At 46.4% G+C, this 17,374-nt stretch overlaps 1 protein-coding gene across 5 annotated transcripts in view; it reads left to right on the top strand.

Moving 5' to 3' along the window:
- LOC107970072 (uncharacterized) overlaps positions 1-17,374 on the top strand; it is a 203,182-nt gene that overhangs the window by 2,042 nt on the left and 183,766 nt on the right. For 2 of the 5 annotated variants that reach the window (XR_010154148.1, XR_008541347.2), the window contains one exon: positions 9,662-9,818. Coding sequence is in view for 2 of the 5 variants with exons in the window: in XM_063802703.1 (XP_063658773.1) it covers positions 12,343-12,524 (182 nt within the window). In the remaining 3 variants the exon portion in view is untranslated. Of the gene's footprint in view, positions 1-7,182; positions 8,256-9,661; positions 9,819-10,885; positions 12,525-17,374 lie in introns of those variants that run through there. The other 3 variants (XM_063802703.1, XM_063802704.1, XR_010154147.1) reach the window with 3 other exon arrangements.

The raw sequence follows: 17,374 nt of genomic DNA on the forward strand, positions 1-17,374 counted from the left end.
CACAGTAGGAGTCACCCAGGCAATGGGATGATGGGGGAAGCGCATGCGATGCCCTCAGGTGAAACTGGTCCTGTGCCCACATCTCGCATTAATTTGTTAACTGACCTTGAGCAATCCACTTCCTTCTGTGGACCTCATCTCCCACCCTCTCCCGTAAAATGAGAGGGGGGCTCTCCTTCCTTCCCCAGTCAGCAGCCCTACAATCTACAATGGCAGGAATGTGTGAGTGCTCCTGTTGCCACCCCGCTCAGCTTCGATGGTGTGAGTGCTCCTGTTGCCACCCCGCTCAGCTTCGATGGTGTGAGTGTTCCTGTTGCCACCCCGCTCAGCTTCGATGGTGTGAGTGTTCCTGTTGCCACCCCGCTCAGCTTCAATGGTGTGAGTGTTCCTGTTGCCACCCCACTCAGCTTTGATCGTGTGAGTGCTCCTGTTGCCACCCCGCTCAGCTTTGATAGTGTGAGTGCTCCTGCTGCCACCCCGCTCAGCTTCATGGTGCCCCGTTGTCCACCACACAGCTCTTCTTAGATTCCCTTTTTAAAATGAAATGCTTGCACTTAGCCACGCATATCTTACAAGGAACAAATTCATTGATGGTTGCATTTCTTAGGGACTGGACAACAGTGTGTCATAGGCCTGGAATCTGAGTAAAGGGGGAGAAATGCAAAAAGGTGCAAAAAAGGTGCAAAAAGGGCCACTAGACTTGACCAGCCTGACAGTTTTCACAAAAACTAGACTGAACAAAAAGAAAGTGCTCACTGCCTGATAGAAGACACGCACTGTTATCATCAATAAGAATGGACTTATGTATTGCTAATGTTTACTATGCAGTTAACAATTTCCGTTGACTGTGTGAAGCATCTTAAGTGCATTTTAAATTTGCTCCTCCTAAAAGGGTACATGGGCACTGTCTTTATCCTCAAGTCACAGATGAGAAAACGGAGCCCCAGTCAGGTATTAATTAATTACTCAAGGTCACAAAGGGAGAAGCCAGGTGCCCCAGCAAATCGACCCTGAAGGCAGAGTCCCTGCCCTTCATCCTCCTCCTCTTCTTGGGGATTTTCACTGACTTGGAAACATTCTCCTCTGCTCCTGAGGATGGCCTGAGTTTATCAGAATGGGTGTATATTGGCAATTCTCCTAACATTTGCTGAATCTTCATCAAAGATGCCAATACTGTCTGTCAAGCCTGCAGTTCCAGTGTGGCCCCTCTGCCACTGCGCATTCTCCTCGGTTCACTTTCAATTGCCTTTTAATGGGAGAGAGATAAAGTGAAATTACAGCCTTGGGTAGCTGCTTACTTGGGAGGCTAGGAACAGCCCAGCCCTGTGCATCACTTACTAAAGCTGCATTTACAGTCCCAAGAGCAAAGGGACAGATCACAAATCAGATCATTTATTGCTGCTGCTAGCTCAGCGAGGAGAACATTCCCAAGGTGAGAGAGGTGGAGGCTCTGTCCGTGAGTAAAACAGTTTGTGTGTCCTGGGCTCTGGAATCCCACCCATCCCCTGGTGGGTCATTTTAAGTGGTAAACTTCCCAGGAGCTGCTTCAGCAGAATCTGAGCGGAGAGCCTTGGAGTGCTGAGAAGAACACGTGATTTGGAGGTGGGGTCTGAATCTTGAGTCCTAGTGCTCATTGGCTACCAAATGCTTATTGATGAAATGTAATTTCAGAGGAACCTTCTTCTGCCATTTAAAAACAGAAATTTAAGGGAGGGACTCTGCTAACTCCTCCAGGTTCTAAGAGGAGGAGCATATGGCAGTTTTGAGCAGACACTTTGGAATTTGGCAGAGCCAAGTTCAGCTCCTGGCTCCCTGACTTATAAGCTGAGACCTTTGCTGGACCTCACTCAGATTCTTCTACTGCAGATTCGTCTTGTGATATCAACAAAGGCATTTACCTGTGCCCCTAGCACAGAGCCTGGCATCCAGAAGTGTTCCATAAGCAGCAGCAGTTATTATGATGATTATTCCTGTGACTATTATTAAGAGTTTGCCATTCTGCAAATAGTTGCCTTTTTTCCATTCCTTTAGCACCAGGTGCCTTTGGGCCACCAGCTGCCCTTCAGCAAGCACTGCCCAAGGGTTCCAGGAGTTGCAAGCAGCCCTCATTCTCTTTGGTTCACTTTCAATTGCCTTTTAATGGGAGAGAGATAAAGTGAAATTACAGCCTTGGGTAGCTGCTTACTTGGGAGGCTGGGAACAACCCGGCCCTGTGCATCACATACTAAAGCTGCATTTACAGTCCCAAGAGCAAAGGGACAGATCACAAATCAGATCATTTATTGCTGCTGCTAGCTCAGCGAGGATAACATTCCCAAGGGGAGAGAGGTGGAGGCTCTGGCCGTGAGTGTAACAGTTTGGTCCCAGGGCTCCTGAGGATCATACTGGGCAATGCTAGTGATACTGGCTGAGGAGAGCAGTAAATGATGACCCACAGAAGCTTGCTCTCTCTTCTCTCTCTGTGTTGTATCTCTCTATAGTTTGCTCATCCATCAATCTGTGTGTGAGATGGGGAGGCTCTCTGACCAATAGTCTTCAAAAATAAAATGCAATTTGCCAAACAAACAAAAATGACTGAAGTATATGAAAAGGCCCCAGGCTTCCTGCAGTATGTGTGACCTTCTGGGCTCTCCTAGTTTGCTTGTAGGGGAAGATATCTTAGGGGAAGCAAAACTGTTCTCCTCCAAGCTCCAAGGGGCCTATCTCAGGAGGTTCCTTGCTTTATTTCCTGGTAGGATCTGGCCATTGAGTCACTGAGAGACCGGGGAGTCTTCATAGACCAAGCCCATTCTCTTCATCAAAGTCTCCCTATTCCTATTGGTGAGCATGGGGCTTAGGACAACACACAGTGCATTCCAGTAGAAAGTATTTACTGAGTAATTTTTGTGAGTCATTATTGAACAAGTGGTGTATTCAGAATTCAGAAAATGTTGTAGGTCCCTTCACTGTCCCCCTGTATGTTCTGTATGTTATACTTATCTTATGTATGATATCTACATAGGGTGAAGACCCATCAGAGGTTATAATTGTTATTTTCCAACATCCAGCAGATTTTTTAAAACTCAGGAGGGGAACTGGGCTGGGCACCATGGCTCACGCCTGTAATCCCAGCACTTTGGGAGGCTGAAGCCAGTGGATCACTTGAGCTCAGGAGTTCAAGATCAGCCTGGGCAGCATGGTGAAACCCACATCTCTACAAAAAATACAAAAATTATCCCAGTGTGATGGCATGCACCTCTAGTCCCAGCTACTCAGGAGGCTAAGGTGGAAGGATCATTTGATCCTGGGAGGTTGAGGCTGCAGTGAGCCATGACGGTGCTGCTGCATTCAAGCGTGGGTGACAGAGCAACAACAAACAAGCAAACAAACAAACAAATGAACCTCAGGAGGAGAACAATCTGTTATACTCACTCAGATTGTTACCATTTCTGTTGCTTCTTCATTCCTGATTCTTCAAGTTTCCTTCTTTTTGAAGAACTTCCTTTAGTACTTCTTGAAGTACATGTTTGCTGGCAATAAATTCTCTTAGTTTTCCTTCATCTGAAAATATCTTTATTTTGCCTTTATTCTTGAAGTGTATTTTCTCTGGATAAATCCTGGTTTGAACATCCTTTCCTTTCAGCACTTCAAAGGTGGTGTGCCATTTCCTTCTCACCTCCATATTTTCTGATGAGAAATCTGTAGTCATTCAGATCATTGTTCTCCTACAGGTTAAATAGATTGCATTTCCCTGTCAGTTTCAAGATTATTATTATTATTTACTTTAATTTTCACCATTTTGATTACAAAATAGTGAAATATTTGATTACAATTTGAATACAAAATAGTCTGGGTGTGGATTTCTTTGGGTTTATCACCTTTGGAGTTTGCTGAGCTTCTTAATTTGCAGGCTTATATCTTTTGTGAAATTTGGGAAGTTTTTGGCCATCATTTCATTACATATTTTTTCAGCCCTACACTCTTTCTCCTCTATTTCTGAAACTCCAACGACTAGAAGGGAAGCATCTCCTCCTTCAGAATTTTGGCTCTTGTGGGAACCTATTTCTGCCACTGATTATTGCTTGGGGGCTGAGAGAATGGAAAAAAGAAAAATGTGGGGATTTCTGCACTCTCTCAGAGTCCTAGGAGTTTGCTTTCTCACTCCCCATGCCAGACCAGAGGCCTCCCCACTGATATCTCTGTCTGAGTCCTGATGCCCATGTCCAGGTCTCAGGCTGTGCTGGTATCAGGCTCGGGGGTCCAGAAGGAGAAGAAGGGCGAGCCTGCTGCCCACTCAGTGGCACTTCACATTCTGATCTTCTTCTGGATTTGCCTGCCACTGTCTACTTTCAGAGCTCACAAATAGTGCTCCATGCAATTTTGCCCAGCTTTTATTGTTACACTCACTGGGAGAGACAGGGTAGAGCCCTGCCTTACCCAGGGTTCTTGCCTGGTTCACTTTTAATACAAAACCTATCCATGCCCAATGTAAAGTCAAGCTCAAATGACACAGAAGTATGTAGAGTAACAGGAAAAAAAGAGATCATTTTTTGCCATCTCGCCCCCTAAGGATAGGGTCTGTTGATGCTTTTGTATGATTTTCCAGACTTTTCTCTCATGCACATGCTGGCATCCTTGCGGGGAGCAGTCTGGCTTCTGATGGTCAGGGGTGCAGGCTGTAAACACCAGAACGGCAGGTTCCTGAATCAGTGCCTGTAACTCTGGCAAACAACCTAACTTCACCAAGTCCAAATTCCCACTGATGTAAAGTGGGAATCATAATGCCTGACCCTCAAGGAAGTTCTGAGGGTGAGAGGAGCAAAGGCACATTGTAGTTGCCTAATAAATGTCTCCATGTCATCTGATCTATACATAGAGAGAGCACATGCTCATTTCTGGGTATGGAGACAGACATCGCTTGCTGCGATAAAACCACAGACGGTTGCTCTTCTCTCCCTCTGCTTTGTCTTGGCCATCTCTCCACATTAGTAGATAAGATTCTCTTACTCTCTGGGACGGCTCCAGGTGACATTGTTGCATGGACATGAAGTCGCTTATTTTCTCTGTTGCCTTGGAAACCCCATTTCCTGAGAGTCTTGCCCTCCATTCTCCCTCTGACAACAGAGGGGCAACCCTTCATCCTCTGTGTGTCCTCACGCTTTTCGATAAGCAGGGGTCATTGGGAAGAAGCCACAGGAGAGTGGGGCCAACAACCCCCGAGAGAGCTTGCCATTCTCTGTTTTAATTCATTGAGGTTCTTGGCTGATGCTGTCTGGATTGGAGGGAAGGGATTCATGTAAGTGTACATTAAGGATTCTAAGATGTGTGTGTTACATAAACTGCAGGGCAGGTATTGATTGGTTTGCTTTCAAGAGTGTGGGGCATCATCTTTTTCCTGGACCAGAAATGACTCCCCGTGGGGGGGTTCTTGTTCATTCCAGGAGAAGGGTTGAGGTCCTTGATGGCTTTTCTGGGGTGCTTACCAGGGGTGCTCTGGTGAGTGAGGGGCACTTACCACCAGGAGGTGTTCAGAGGCTTGGCATTAAGTAACCATCCACATAGTAAACGTTCGTTCTTCCTCTTCAGTTCCATTCAGTCCTGAGAGCCTCAGAGAATGTCTCAGACTGGGGCTCAGCCGCCTCTGTGGCTCTTGCCATTTTCTCTTTCTCAACAGGGAGAATGGACCAGAGGCCCAGAGGTGTTGATAGCTGCAGTACCTCAGCAGAATATAATAATATTCATTGATTTTCATGGTATTCCTTTTTTTGATTGTTTTCTATTTGTGGCAAGTTTCATTTTTAAGTGTATTTATTTTCATTTGAAAGCTGAGATAATTTGAAGAAAAATATGAAGTAAACAATGTGGTCCTGGTGATATGCGGGTAGGGTATGATTCATGTAGGGGTTCCCTAGACGATTTAAGTTTGGCAAACATTGAACTAACATGTGAATGACTCATAGCAGGGCTTTCCCTGAGAACAAGCTCACAAGGTAGATGGGAAGACTATGGGCAAATGGGCGCAAGAATGCTGTCCATAGATAGTGGGGAAAACTCCATCAGTTTTATGCATTTTCTGGGAGTTGACCCTTTCTGCAGACTATCTGCTGAGGTGAGAGAAGAGGAAGGACACAAGCCAGGGCAGGGAGTGGACTGGAGAGGTGATGGTGGCAGACAGACTGCTGGCTTTGCTGTCTTGTGGGAAACAGACTGGATAGGAAGAGGCTCACACTCTCCCGAGGGAGACAAAGTCTTTCGTAGCAGGTATCCGTGATTCTATTCTGTCTGGGACGCATTCCCCAATTTCTGGAGGGTGATCCTCTGTTTTATCTCAGGGGAATATCCCTTCTCCACTCTTAGTCCATGTGGTGCACACATCACCCAGCTCAGGCAAGCTCACATATTCTAAACCCTTGGCCTCTGTGATTGGTGTAAGGCTGGGCTCCTTGCCCAACAGGGTCCCATGAGGATAAAGTCAGCAATGCTGAATGGCTTTCTGCCAGGGTTGCTAAGCTAGTGGGGGCAGGTGAGGAGCTCTCTGTGAACAGAAGGTCCTGAGATTGAAGCCACCACCTAGGAAGGAGGAACTGACAGAAGGAGAAAGGTCGAGTCCCAGGCATCTCCTTGGAGATTCTGGGCACAACTGGGACAAGAGCCCTCGTTTGCGTGAGCCAGTGAGTCCCTTGCATTCCCATCTTATTCTCTGAAACTGATTTGAGTTGAGTTTTTGTTATGAGCCACTCCAAGTCACATGTACCTACTGACCTACGTGGAGACTCTCTTGTGCTCTGCATGGCTGTAGCCATAGCTCCGCAGTCAGAGAAACAGGCACTGGAGTTGGGACCTGGACTCCCATTGCAGCTCAGCCACATATGGGCCACAGGACCTTGAGCAAATCATTTCTCCGGTTGATGGGAGGGTGAAGTGAGGGAATCCATGCTAAGCTCCTAGTAAAATGCCGGCATAGACGCTCCGGGTGGATGTGAGCTGCTGCTGATAATGATGGTGATTAAAATAAAACCTCAGTTATAATGAAATGTAATTCCCATGCGAATGCTGTTGCCCCCTTCCCCACGGTGAAGTGTGTGTGTGTGTGTGTGTGTGTGTGTGTGTGTGCGCGTGCGCGCGGGGGAGGGGGCTTGGAATTGTGGCATCTGCAATGCCAGGAGAAGCTTTCATAAGCCTAAGGCTGTAGTCCTTTTTCAGGGATGGAAAGATGCCTCCAGTCGGTCCAATCTGAGTGACACCCACGTCTTTGGTAAGCAGCTGGGAAAGAAAAGCTCTGTCTCCTTCCAGATGGTGTGCTGCATTCCCATGGTTTTGGATCCTGCAACCACTCTTGTTCCACGCAAAGGCCAGCCTGTGGGTTAGAGAGATGCACAGAGAGGGACAAAGCCCGGAACAATCACAGAGAATCAAAGCACTCTGGTTATACCTTGCCTTCCCTAAGCTGCTGATGAATTAGCAGATCAAATTCCAGAAATAATTCAACCTTCCACTGTTTTTTTTCATGCACGTGTCCCTTTGCCAGGCAGCCTTGCTGTAGTGCCTCTGTTTAATATTCCATTTGTAAGATGGGCAGCTCCAAGTCTATGCTCACTCAGCTGCTCATCAAGAATAACAAGGTAAATGACAAAGGAGGTAAGGATGTCCTCGTCAAATGTCCTATGCTGTCACCTGCCAGAAAGCCCTCAGCAGTCAGTGTCCGAGATGGCTCCCCACGCAGGAATCTCTCTGAAGTGCTCTGTGATCTCCACAACTAAAACATAATTTCTGGCTCCAGAGAGCTCTGGGGCTCTGTTCCCTTGTTCAGCCCGTGCTCCTGGTCATCGTCAGCCCCAGGACTGAGGCTTGGACAGGCTCAGGGGCTGCTGTCTGTGAAAATCAGATTGATGCATCTGATTACATGGCCTGTTAACATCTGCAAAAAATAAGATAAAATAAGAATTATTTACCTGTCACAGCTTTGAGACACCATCACAAACTGGAGCTGACACCTCTTCTGTTCACCTTGGAGAGGTGCAGAGTGAGGAGCAGACCGTGACACACTTAATAGATTGCTGGGCATTTACGGAGCTGCTTGTTACCCAGCTCAAGAGCCGTGTCCAACTGCTACAGCGTTCATCAAAGACAAGAAGCCACAAGGAGCAAGTCAGTACTGCAATTCATTAAGGCAACTTGACCTCTGGGGAGAGGAGAAGAAAAAGGAACTAGCAGCATTGATCGCCTATGTTTCCTGAAGTGTGGTGTCATGGCATAAAATGACATTGAATCACAGGGTGAGAAAACCACGCATTTCAGCTCTTGCTTGGCCTTTGAAGACGACATAGGAAGTCTCTGCTGGTGCTAGGTGTCTTGAGCTTCTCTTTAACACCCTTTCCTAATGCAAACAGAGTGGGCCTCAGGATGGGAGCTTCTGCAGGTGACTCTGCTAAGAGGTTACTAACACTGTATAGTGGTGTTCCATCCATTTAAAAATATACTTTAATTTTTAGAGTAGTTTTAGGTACACAGTAAAATTGGGTGGGAAGTGCAAAGATTTCTCATTTACCTCCTGCCCCCACCTACACACAACCTCCCGCATTATCAAGATTCCCCCTAGGGTGGTACATTTGTTGTAATTGATGACCTGACATTGACAGATGGATGACATATAGTTTGCATTAGGGCTCACCCTTGGTGTCATACATTCTATGGGTTTGGACAAATGCAAAATCACATATATCCCCCATTACAAGATCCTACAGAACACTCTCACTGACCTAAAAATCCTCTGGGCTCTGCCATTCATCCTTCCATACTTGTAGTCCCTGGCAATCACTGGTCTTTTTATTGTCCCCATAATTTTGCCTGTTTCAAAATGTCATACATTTGGAATCACACAATACAAAGCCTCTTCAGATTGGCTTCTTTCACTTAGCAATGTGAGTTTCAGTCTTCTCCTCTGTCTTTTCATGATTGGATAGCTAATCTTTGTTTCATCTATTTTTAAGGTTATGCACCAGTTAAGGGAAGTGGTGTAAGTTTTCCGTGTATAGGAGTGATATATAGTTTTCATGTTCTTTGATTTGAAAATTAACTTCCTTTAAATATATAATTGCTTTGTTTATTTTTGGCCAGATAGGACACTCACTCAGCTCAAAAATCAATGTAAATCAAAAGGTTTGTATTGAAAACTCTGCCTGCCATCTGTCTCCTGCCACCCAGCTCCTACCCACACTGTGTTACCACTGACTTCTGTTCATCCTTCCAAAGAGTTTATGCAAATACAACCTGTTATAAATATATGTTCTCCCTCAACAGTTTTCTACACAAATGGTAGCATACTTTATGAACTCTTCTGTATCTTTTTGGCATAACAGTATACCCTGGTGATCGTTCCCTATCTGTATATTTCCTCATTCTTTTTTTCTGCTGTATAGAATTCCATTTTCTGGATGTACCACAGTTCATTCAACCATCCCCTACTAATGGACACTTAAGGTGCTGTGGTCTTTGATGCTGTAAACAGAGTAGCTGGGAATAGCTTGTACTTACATCGATCCACACGCATAGGAGCATATCTGGGAAGTGGCGTTGCTAAGTAAAAGAGAACATTAACTTCTAATTTTGGCAGACATTGTCAAATTGCCCTCCCTAAGGAAGTCATAGTTTTTTAATTGTTAAATGGTCTTATTATTTGTAGATCGACAGAGAAGAAATGAGTCAACGATGGTGCAGGTGATCTGTGCAGTGCTGTGCAGGGGATGGGTCAAAGCTGTGATGCTGGCATGCAACTAACTCACCATTGTGAGCCAATCACAAAAGCAGAAACTTGGCCAAGCTGGAATCTTTCTAGAAAGGTAACAAAGACAAACTTCAGATGTTTAATTTTTATTTATTTATTTATTTATTATTATTATACTTTAAGTTTTAGGGTACATGTGCACAATGTGCAGGTTAGTTACATATGTATACATGTGCCATGCTGGTGCGCTGCACCCACTAACTCCTCATCTAGCATTAGGTATATCTCCCAATGCTATCCCTCCCCCCTCCCCCCACCCCACAACAGTCCCCAGAGTGTGATGTTCCCCTTCCTGTGTCCATGTGTTCTCATTGTTCAGTTCCCACCTATGAGTGAGAATATGCGGTGTTTGGTTTTTTGTTCTTGCGATAGTTTACTGAGAATGATGATTTCCAATTTCATCCATGTCCCTACAAAGGACATGAACTCATCATTTTTTATGGCTGCATAGTATTCCATGGTGTATATGTGCCACATTTTCTTAATCCAGTCTATCATTGTTGGACATTTGGGTTGGTTCCAAGTCTTTGCTATTGTGAATAATGCTGCAATAAACATACGTGTGCATGTGTCTTTATAGCAGCATGATTTATAGTCCTTTGGGTATATTCCTCAGGGATCTAGAACTAGAAATACCATTTGACCCAGATGTTTAATTTTTAAATGGACCAGTAGAAGTGGAAAGGAGGGACATGTCTGTCTATACTCAGGGAGAGATGACAGATGCCCTCATTTGCCCCCAAATTGGTGCATCGGGGCGGGGCTGGGGTTGGGCTTTGGGTGCTGCATCTTGCACCCCTTAATGGGTGTGAAGGGTCCCAGGTGCTCAGGTGGGGCTGGCCACGTCTCCAGGGGACTTCTGTTTCCTGCTTGTCTTGCTGGAGGCTGGCCGCTTTGTCTTCTTCAATTCCTTGACATTCCTGATATTAAGCCCCTTCTTGGGCCAGTGTGAGTGGGCTTCCTCCCTTCTAAAGATCAGCCCGCCCTGAGACACTCGCTGTTTCTCCCTAGGTGGAAGCACCCTCAGTGGGGGATGCTAGAAATATCTGCCCATCATTTCCACTTCTACTGGTCCCATTTTAAAAATTAAAAATCTGAAGTTTGTCTCTATTACCTTTCTAGAAAGGGACCAGCTTGACGAAGCTTCTACTTTTGTGACTGTCTCATAATGGTGAGAGTATTGAGAATTTCTTCTTATAGTCGCAGCAGTGAAAAGGAACTTTTCATCCAAAAATTACAAAACAGATTTATGTTGAAAATAATGAGAACTTTGTTGGTGCCCTGGAAAAATATTTGAGAGAAGCAGAGAGTGATTCCTTTTATTGGGCCAGAGTGTAAAAGTCAGCTCATTGGTCTCAAGGGAAGAAAAAGTTCTTTTCTTCAGTTGGCAATTTGTTTTCAACAAAAGATTTGGAATGCCTTTTTCTTTTCTTTTCTTTTCTTTTCTTTTTAATAAAGGAAGGATATAGTTAGTTGACCAGGAATTAGCTAGGGATTAAGAATCGGTTGGCTTGGCAATATTTCTACCTGCTTGCTGTGCATATACTTGAATTAACAACGGTCAATAATCAAAAGGGCATTAGAATGTGAGTTGGGCTGTGGAGGGACCACCCCAAATCTACTTCTCTGTAGTATTGAACCCAGGGGCCTCACTTTGCTTCGCTGCAATTCTGTGGTTTTTAATTTATCATTTCCAGGATCTGGGGGTTTCTTCAAGCTCCCAGACTTGCTCAGGCATATTGCAAATAGCCATGATTTGAGATGATTTTCTTTAATGCTGAAGCAGATGAAGAACCCAGGTTCTTTTTAGTGGCAAGGCTTGTTTATCAGCAGCTATACAGCTATGGGCATAGACACAGGTAAACAGCACAGATGCTGGGAGAGGGCTGGCATCCAGACTCACAATACGGCCAGCATCTGACCGTGACCATCACGCCCATGTGACAAAGGATGTCACCACAGTGAACAGTTCTGACCACAGTGGCTTTTCACCTGCTTTGTTAAATTTAACTCACACTGGCTCAGAGGACAATTTGATTCATTCTGTATATCAGCAGAAACCAGAGCACCTCAGAAGATCAAGGCTTCCAAATTCTCCTGGGGGAACAGACGTCAGCCATTCAGCACAAAGGAAACTTCCTTCTCCGTATGTCAGAGGAAGACATAATTGTGCCATTTCCTTCTTGAAGAAGTTTACAAACATTTGCAAGTTGTCAAAAATAATTAGTCTAAAATTGTTTCATAAACCATGGAATGAAACAGGACGTGCCTTGTTGAGATCAAAGGGCTTCTGTTACCTTCTTGTAAACTCAAATGAAATTCTTTTGAAAGTAAACTCTTGGAATTAGCAGTGGTTTTTGTGGCACATGTATGGCAGGGGGAGGGGAGCAGAATGATTCAGATAGCAGAGTCCAATGGAGAGCCGGGAGGAGTAAAGCCCTGTCCACAGAGAATGGGAATGGGTCTTGAACAGCCATGGTGATCTGTGCCAGTGGGCACAGGACTTCTTCAACGGGAAGCTCAGGCATTCAGGAAACACTCGTTTTGGTGATCTTGAACTTGCAAGAGTGAGAGTGGGCATGGACACTCACAGTTCTACAAACAAAGTAAGAACTGGGGCTTGTGAGTCAGTCGGACCGAGTTTCCATTCCAGCACGGCCGGCTCCTACAAGCAGACCCTGGAGAAGCCACTTCACCTCTGCGTCTCAGGCCACTCACCTCCAAAGACAGATGCAAACTCCGCCTCCCTCCTCGGTGAGAGGTAAGTGAGGTGTTGCCTGTGGGGGGGCTCAGTTCAGTGCCCAGCCCCGAATAAGCTCTGGGGAATGGCCGCTCTGATACTTATGATTGTTCCTCATTATTAGGATGGAAACAAGCAGGCATTTACCGAGGGCTTATCGGTGGCAGATGCTAGAGGGGGCCTGGGACCTCATTGAGAAATGCAGAGGTGTGCATCCTCTCCCTCAGGGGAGGTTGGATAGGAGTCCAGCTCCTAACATAACTGCACAGGGCATCAGCCCCACGGAATGCAGCTATTGTGTGGCCGGGTCCTTTGGGCACGGTGCCCATAGAACTGAGCCTGGTGGCCTGGTGAGCAAGCGGGAGGGCACGTGAGAGGCGGTGGTGAGAAAGCAGGAGCCTGGGGGGCTCCTGTGAGCCCTGCTTGAAGGGTCAGTAGGGGAGAAAGAGTGAGATGATAAAGAGTTGCTTGTCGAGAGGAAGCAGATAAAATGGAGCTAAATAGCTACAGTTTTTTCTCTTTCTGTGTGTGTATATCTGTGTGTCCTGCCCTTCCAAGGAGGAGACAGAGGACAAGCAGGGATGAGAGGAGAGAATCAGGCTGGACTGTCAGTCTTTTCTCCCCTGGAGACCCTCAGGGTAGCAGGCTACAGGCCTGAAGTTGGCCTGAGGCCCTGGCTGTAGGACACGCTGTGTGGAGGAGAGCAGGTAGGGGAGAGAAACAGCATCTCTCCTATGTGTGCTGCCATGCAGGGGCCCTCAGAGAGGGTGCTTGGGAGACAGAAGCATCCCACACCACTCTCAGGTTGCAAGGACCCTGCTGAGAAGGGAAAGGTGGCCCCTGACAAGCACAGGTGGACACAGCCTGCACACAGTGGCCTGTCCTCCCCACACTGCATTACTCTGTCTGCTGGAGTCATGGCTCAGTGAGCTAAGGGCAGGGATGTACATTTCTGACCCTGTAAATCATATATTTGCTGTCACACAGGGCAACATTTATCCTTTTAATACAGAGTCTATCCCTTTCTCAATTAAACAATAATACTTTTTACCAGATTTAGACAAACTTCATCTGCTGAGTCATCAGATATTTACAGAACACTTACTCTGTGCTGGGTCCTCTGAGGTGCAGAGGAGAGCAGTGAGGAAGCGAGTCCCTGCTGCCCTCATGGGGCTCAAAGTGCAAACTCCAGCTTGCAGGCCAAATCTGGCCCACCGCCTGATACTGTAAATAAAGTTTTATTGGCACACGGCCACACCCACTTGCTTATATAGTCTCTGTGGCAGCTTTCAGGCTGCAGTGGCAGAGTTTAGCAGGTCTGACAGCGATCATCTGGCCCACAAAGCCAGAAACAATTACTCTCTGGTCCTTTACAGAAAAAGTTTGCTGGCCCCTGGTCTACACCTCCCCTGTCCAAAAGAAATATAAAATGAGTTATGTGCTTAAGTTGATGTTTTCTAGTAGCCATATTAAAAAAAATAGAATGAAACCAGTAATGCTAGTTTCATTAATATTTATGTAACCCGATATGTCCAAAATATTATCATTTCAACATGTCATCAATTTAAGAATATAAATGAGTTATTTTGCTTTTTTTGTAAACAAACTCTTAGAAATCTGATGTGGATTTTACACTTAAAGTCGATCTTAGTTGGGATAAGTCCCATTTCAAGAACGCAGTGGCACACGTGGTGGGTTTCTGCCAGGGCAGAGCTCAGAGGAGGGCCGTTATATAAATCACTGCACACATGGGACCCCCAGTGAGGAACCTGGACACATACTGAGAGCCTAGAGTAGGCCCGGCACCAGGTACTCATCGCCCTGGAATTCTGTGGAGTAGGGGCGAGTGTCCTGATTTTCTCATGAGGAAGCAGAGGCGTAAAGAGGTTTAAGAGCCTGTCCCAGGAGAAGCAGGGGCCAGCTGGGGGGCATAGAAAGGGAGCTGGGACCCAGCTTGAGGAGGTGGGGAGGCCTCCGGGGTAGTAGCATCATTTTTTCCAACCATAAAACATGCAGCCTGGGCTTCCTTCTTGAAGTTGTAGGTCCTGGAGCGTATTCACTTTGCATAGAGATCATTTGAAAAATGAAAATAAAAAGCAAATTGCATCCATGGTGTGCCTTCATGTACTCATCATTGTTTTAAAGCAGGGAGAAACAAGCTGTGGCCTCTTCATGTTCACTCACAGATGCTGCAGGTGGCTTAACTAGCAGAGTGGAGTGGCTCTTCAAGCCACTAAACCAGCCACTGCTTGCATTAAAGGAAGGTATTTCGATGGATTGAAAGCATTTTCTAAATCACTAAGGTTTGCTTTTCAAGTGGCAGAAAGCTTACCCCCGATTGCTTCAAACCATTAATATGCTGGGAAAAAATGTGTGTGAGCCACCGTAGCAGGCACGTTGTACTCTCACCATTCCTCTGTCTGACAGCCGGTGTGAGTTAGTGCTCATCAAGTAACCCATATGGTTGCAGAATCCACCCATGGTCAGCACTGACCCTGAACCGGGAGCTGGACACATTGGTCTAGTCCGGGTGGGTTGCACAGCCCTGCGCTCAGAAGGGCCCTGCACTCCACTGAATTCTCTGCAGTTCTGACCTGAGATGCTCAGCACCTTTTCAACAAGGACCCACATTTTCATTCTGCTCTGGGATGGCAAGTTCTGTAGCAGGTCCTGCATCCAGTCTGTCCTGCTGCCCCTCACTGGTGGAGCCACTTTGGGCACCATGTCCAGTTTGTCACACCTCAGATGAGAACCACACAGTGCTGGGTGTTGTGAAAGTGACAGGAAGGGCTTGGTGTGGTCCTTAGTGCACAGCAAACAGCTGGGAAGTGGTGAGGGCATGATGACACATGGTCCGCCTTGGAGTATGGCACTGAAGGGGGAGCTGGGCTGAGATGCTGTGTTAGTCTGGTTTTCACTGCTATAAAGGCAAACCTGAGGCGGGGTAATTTATAAAGAGAAGAGGTTTATTTGGCTCACAGTTCTGCAGGCTGTACAGGAAGCATGGCACCGACATTTGCTTCTGGTGAGGCCTCAGGAAGTTTACAATCATGGTGAAAGGAAAAGGGGAGCAGGTGTGTCCCACGTGAGAGGGAGAGCAGGAGAGAGAGAAGGAGGTGCCAGGCTCCCTGAAACAAACAGCTCTCACTCACGCGAACTAACAGTGAGAATTCATTCATTACCGTGGGGAGGTCACCAAGCCATTCATGAGGGAGCTGCTTTCATGACCCAAACACCTCCCACCAGGCCCCACCGCCAACATTGGGGATCACATTTCAACATGAGATTTGGAAAGGACTCACATCCAAACCATGTCAGATGGGCTCCCCATGCCAGACTCCTCACCAACCCAAACCAGGCCCCAGCTCAGCCAGGCTGATTCTCCCTTTGGCCCTGAAGGACTCTGATTGCTTTACCCACTCCCACCTCCAGAATGCCACTGCAGCGTCTACCCTCTGCCTGGGGATTTTTCAAGATCTCTACCACTCACCGGCAATATTTGCACAACAGACGATTTCCTTTGTTGTGCAAATGTGATCACAAGCTCCTTGGGGCTTAAAACTCCCTGGGACTTTAAGTTTTCCTCAAGAGAAATGACAACTTTTTTTTCTTTTTTTTTTTTTTTGGTGATGAAGTCTCTCTCTGTTGCCCAGGCTGGAGTGCAGTGGGGTGATCTCTGCTCACTGCAACTTCCACCTCCTGGGTTCAAGTGATTTCCTTGCCTCGGCCTCCTGCGTAAGAGGAATGACATCATTTTAAACATGGTTTGTAAAGCCCAACCCAAGGTGCCTCCTCCTCCACACTCATGTCTCTCTCCCTAACTCTTTGTGTTCCAGACAGACTGGATTTCCTTTTGTTGCCTTCCTTGCCCAGGGCCTTCATGCATGTCTATCTTTGATGACTCTCACTTCATCTAAGGCTTCTTCGGAAACTGCTCTCTTTTCAGAAGCCTCTGGTTTCAGAAGCTGCATTTAGCCTCCGACACATGGCCACAACCCTCTGCATCTTTCTCTCCACCACTCCTCATATCTGTCTTCCCTACAGGGCTCCAGGAAGACAGAGCCATGGGGCTAAACCTGCCAGTGCTGCTTCCTCAGTGCTTGGCACATAATAGCTGCTCAATAAACATTTATTTCATCACTGAGAAATGACGGCTTGAGATCTCAGTAATGTAGGAGCTACCCACAATGTCATTTTTTTTTGAGAGAGAGTCTTGCTCTGTTGCCCTGGCTGGAGTACAGTGGCATGATCATAACTGACTGTAACCTCAACCTCCTAGATTCAAGTGATCCTCCCACCTCAGCCTCCCAAGTAGTTGGGTCTACAGGTGCATGCCAGCACCCTTGGTTGATTTTTAAATTTTTTGTAGAAACAGTGTCTCTGTATGTTGTCCAAGGTAGTGTTAAACTCCTGGCTTCTAGCAGTCCTCCTGCCTTGCTCTCCCACAGTTTTGGGACTACAAGCCTGAGCCACTGTGCTTAGCCAACTCACCATGTCTTTTAAACATTCAACTTTCAGTTAAAGGGAACACTCAAGACATGTTATGAGGCTGGGCATAGTGGCTCATGCCTGTAATCCCAGCACTGTGGGAGGCCGAGGTGGGCGGATCACTTTAGGTCAGGAGTTTGAGACCAGCCTGTCTAACGTTGTGAAACCCTGTCTCTACTAAAAATACGAAAATTAGCTGGGTGTGGTGGCACATCTGTAATCCCAGCTACTCAGGAGGCTGAGGCAGAATTGCTTGAACCCACGAAGTGGAGGTTGCAGTGAGCTGAGATCGTGCCACTGCACTCCAGCCTGGGTGACAAAGGGAGACTCCATCTCAAAAAAAAAAAAAAAAAAAAAAGACATGTTACGGTGATCATATGAAA

This window comes from Pan troglodytes, chromosome 21 (genome assembly GCF_028858775.2).
Source record: "Pan troglodytes isolate AG18354 chromosome 21, NHGRI_mPanTro3-v2.0_pri, whole genome shotgun sequence".
Lineage (NCBI taxonomy): Eukaryota > Metazoa > Chordata > Mammalia > Primates > Hominidae > Pan > Pan troglodytes.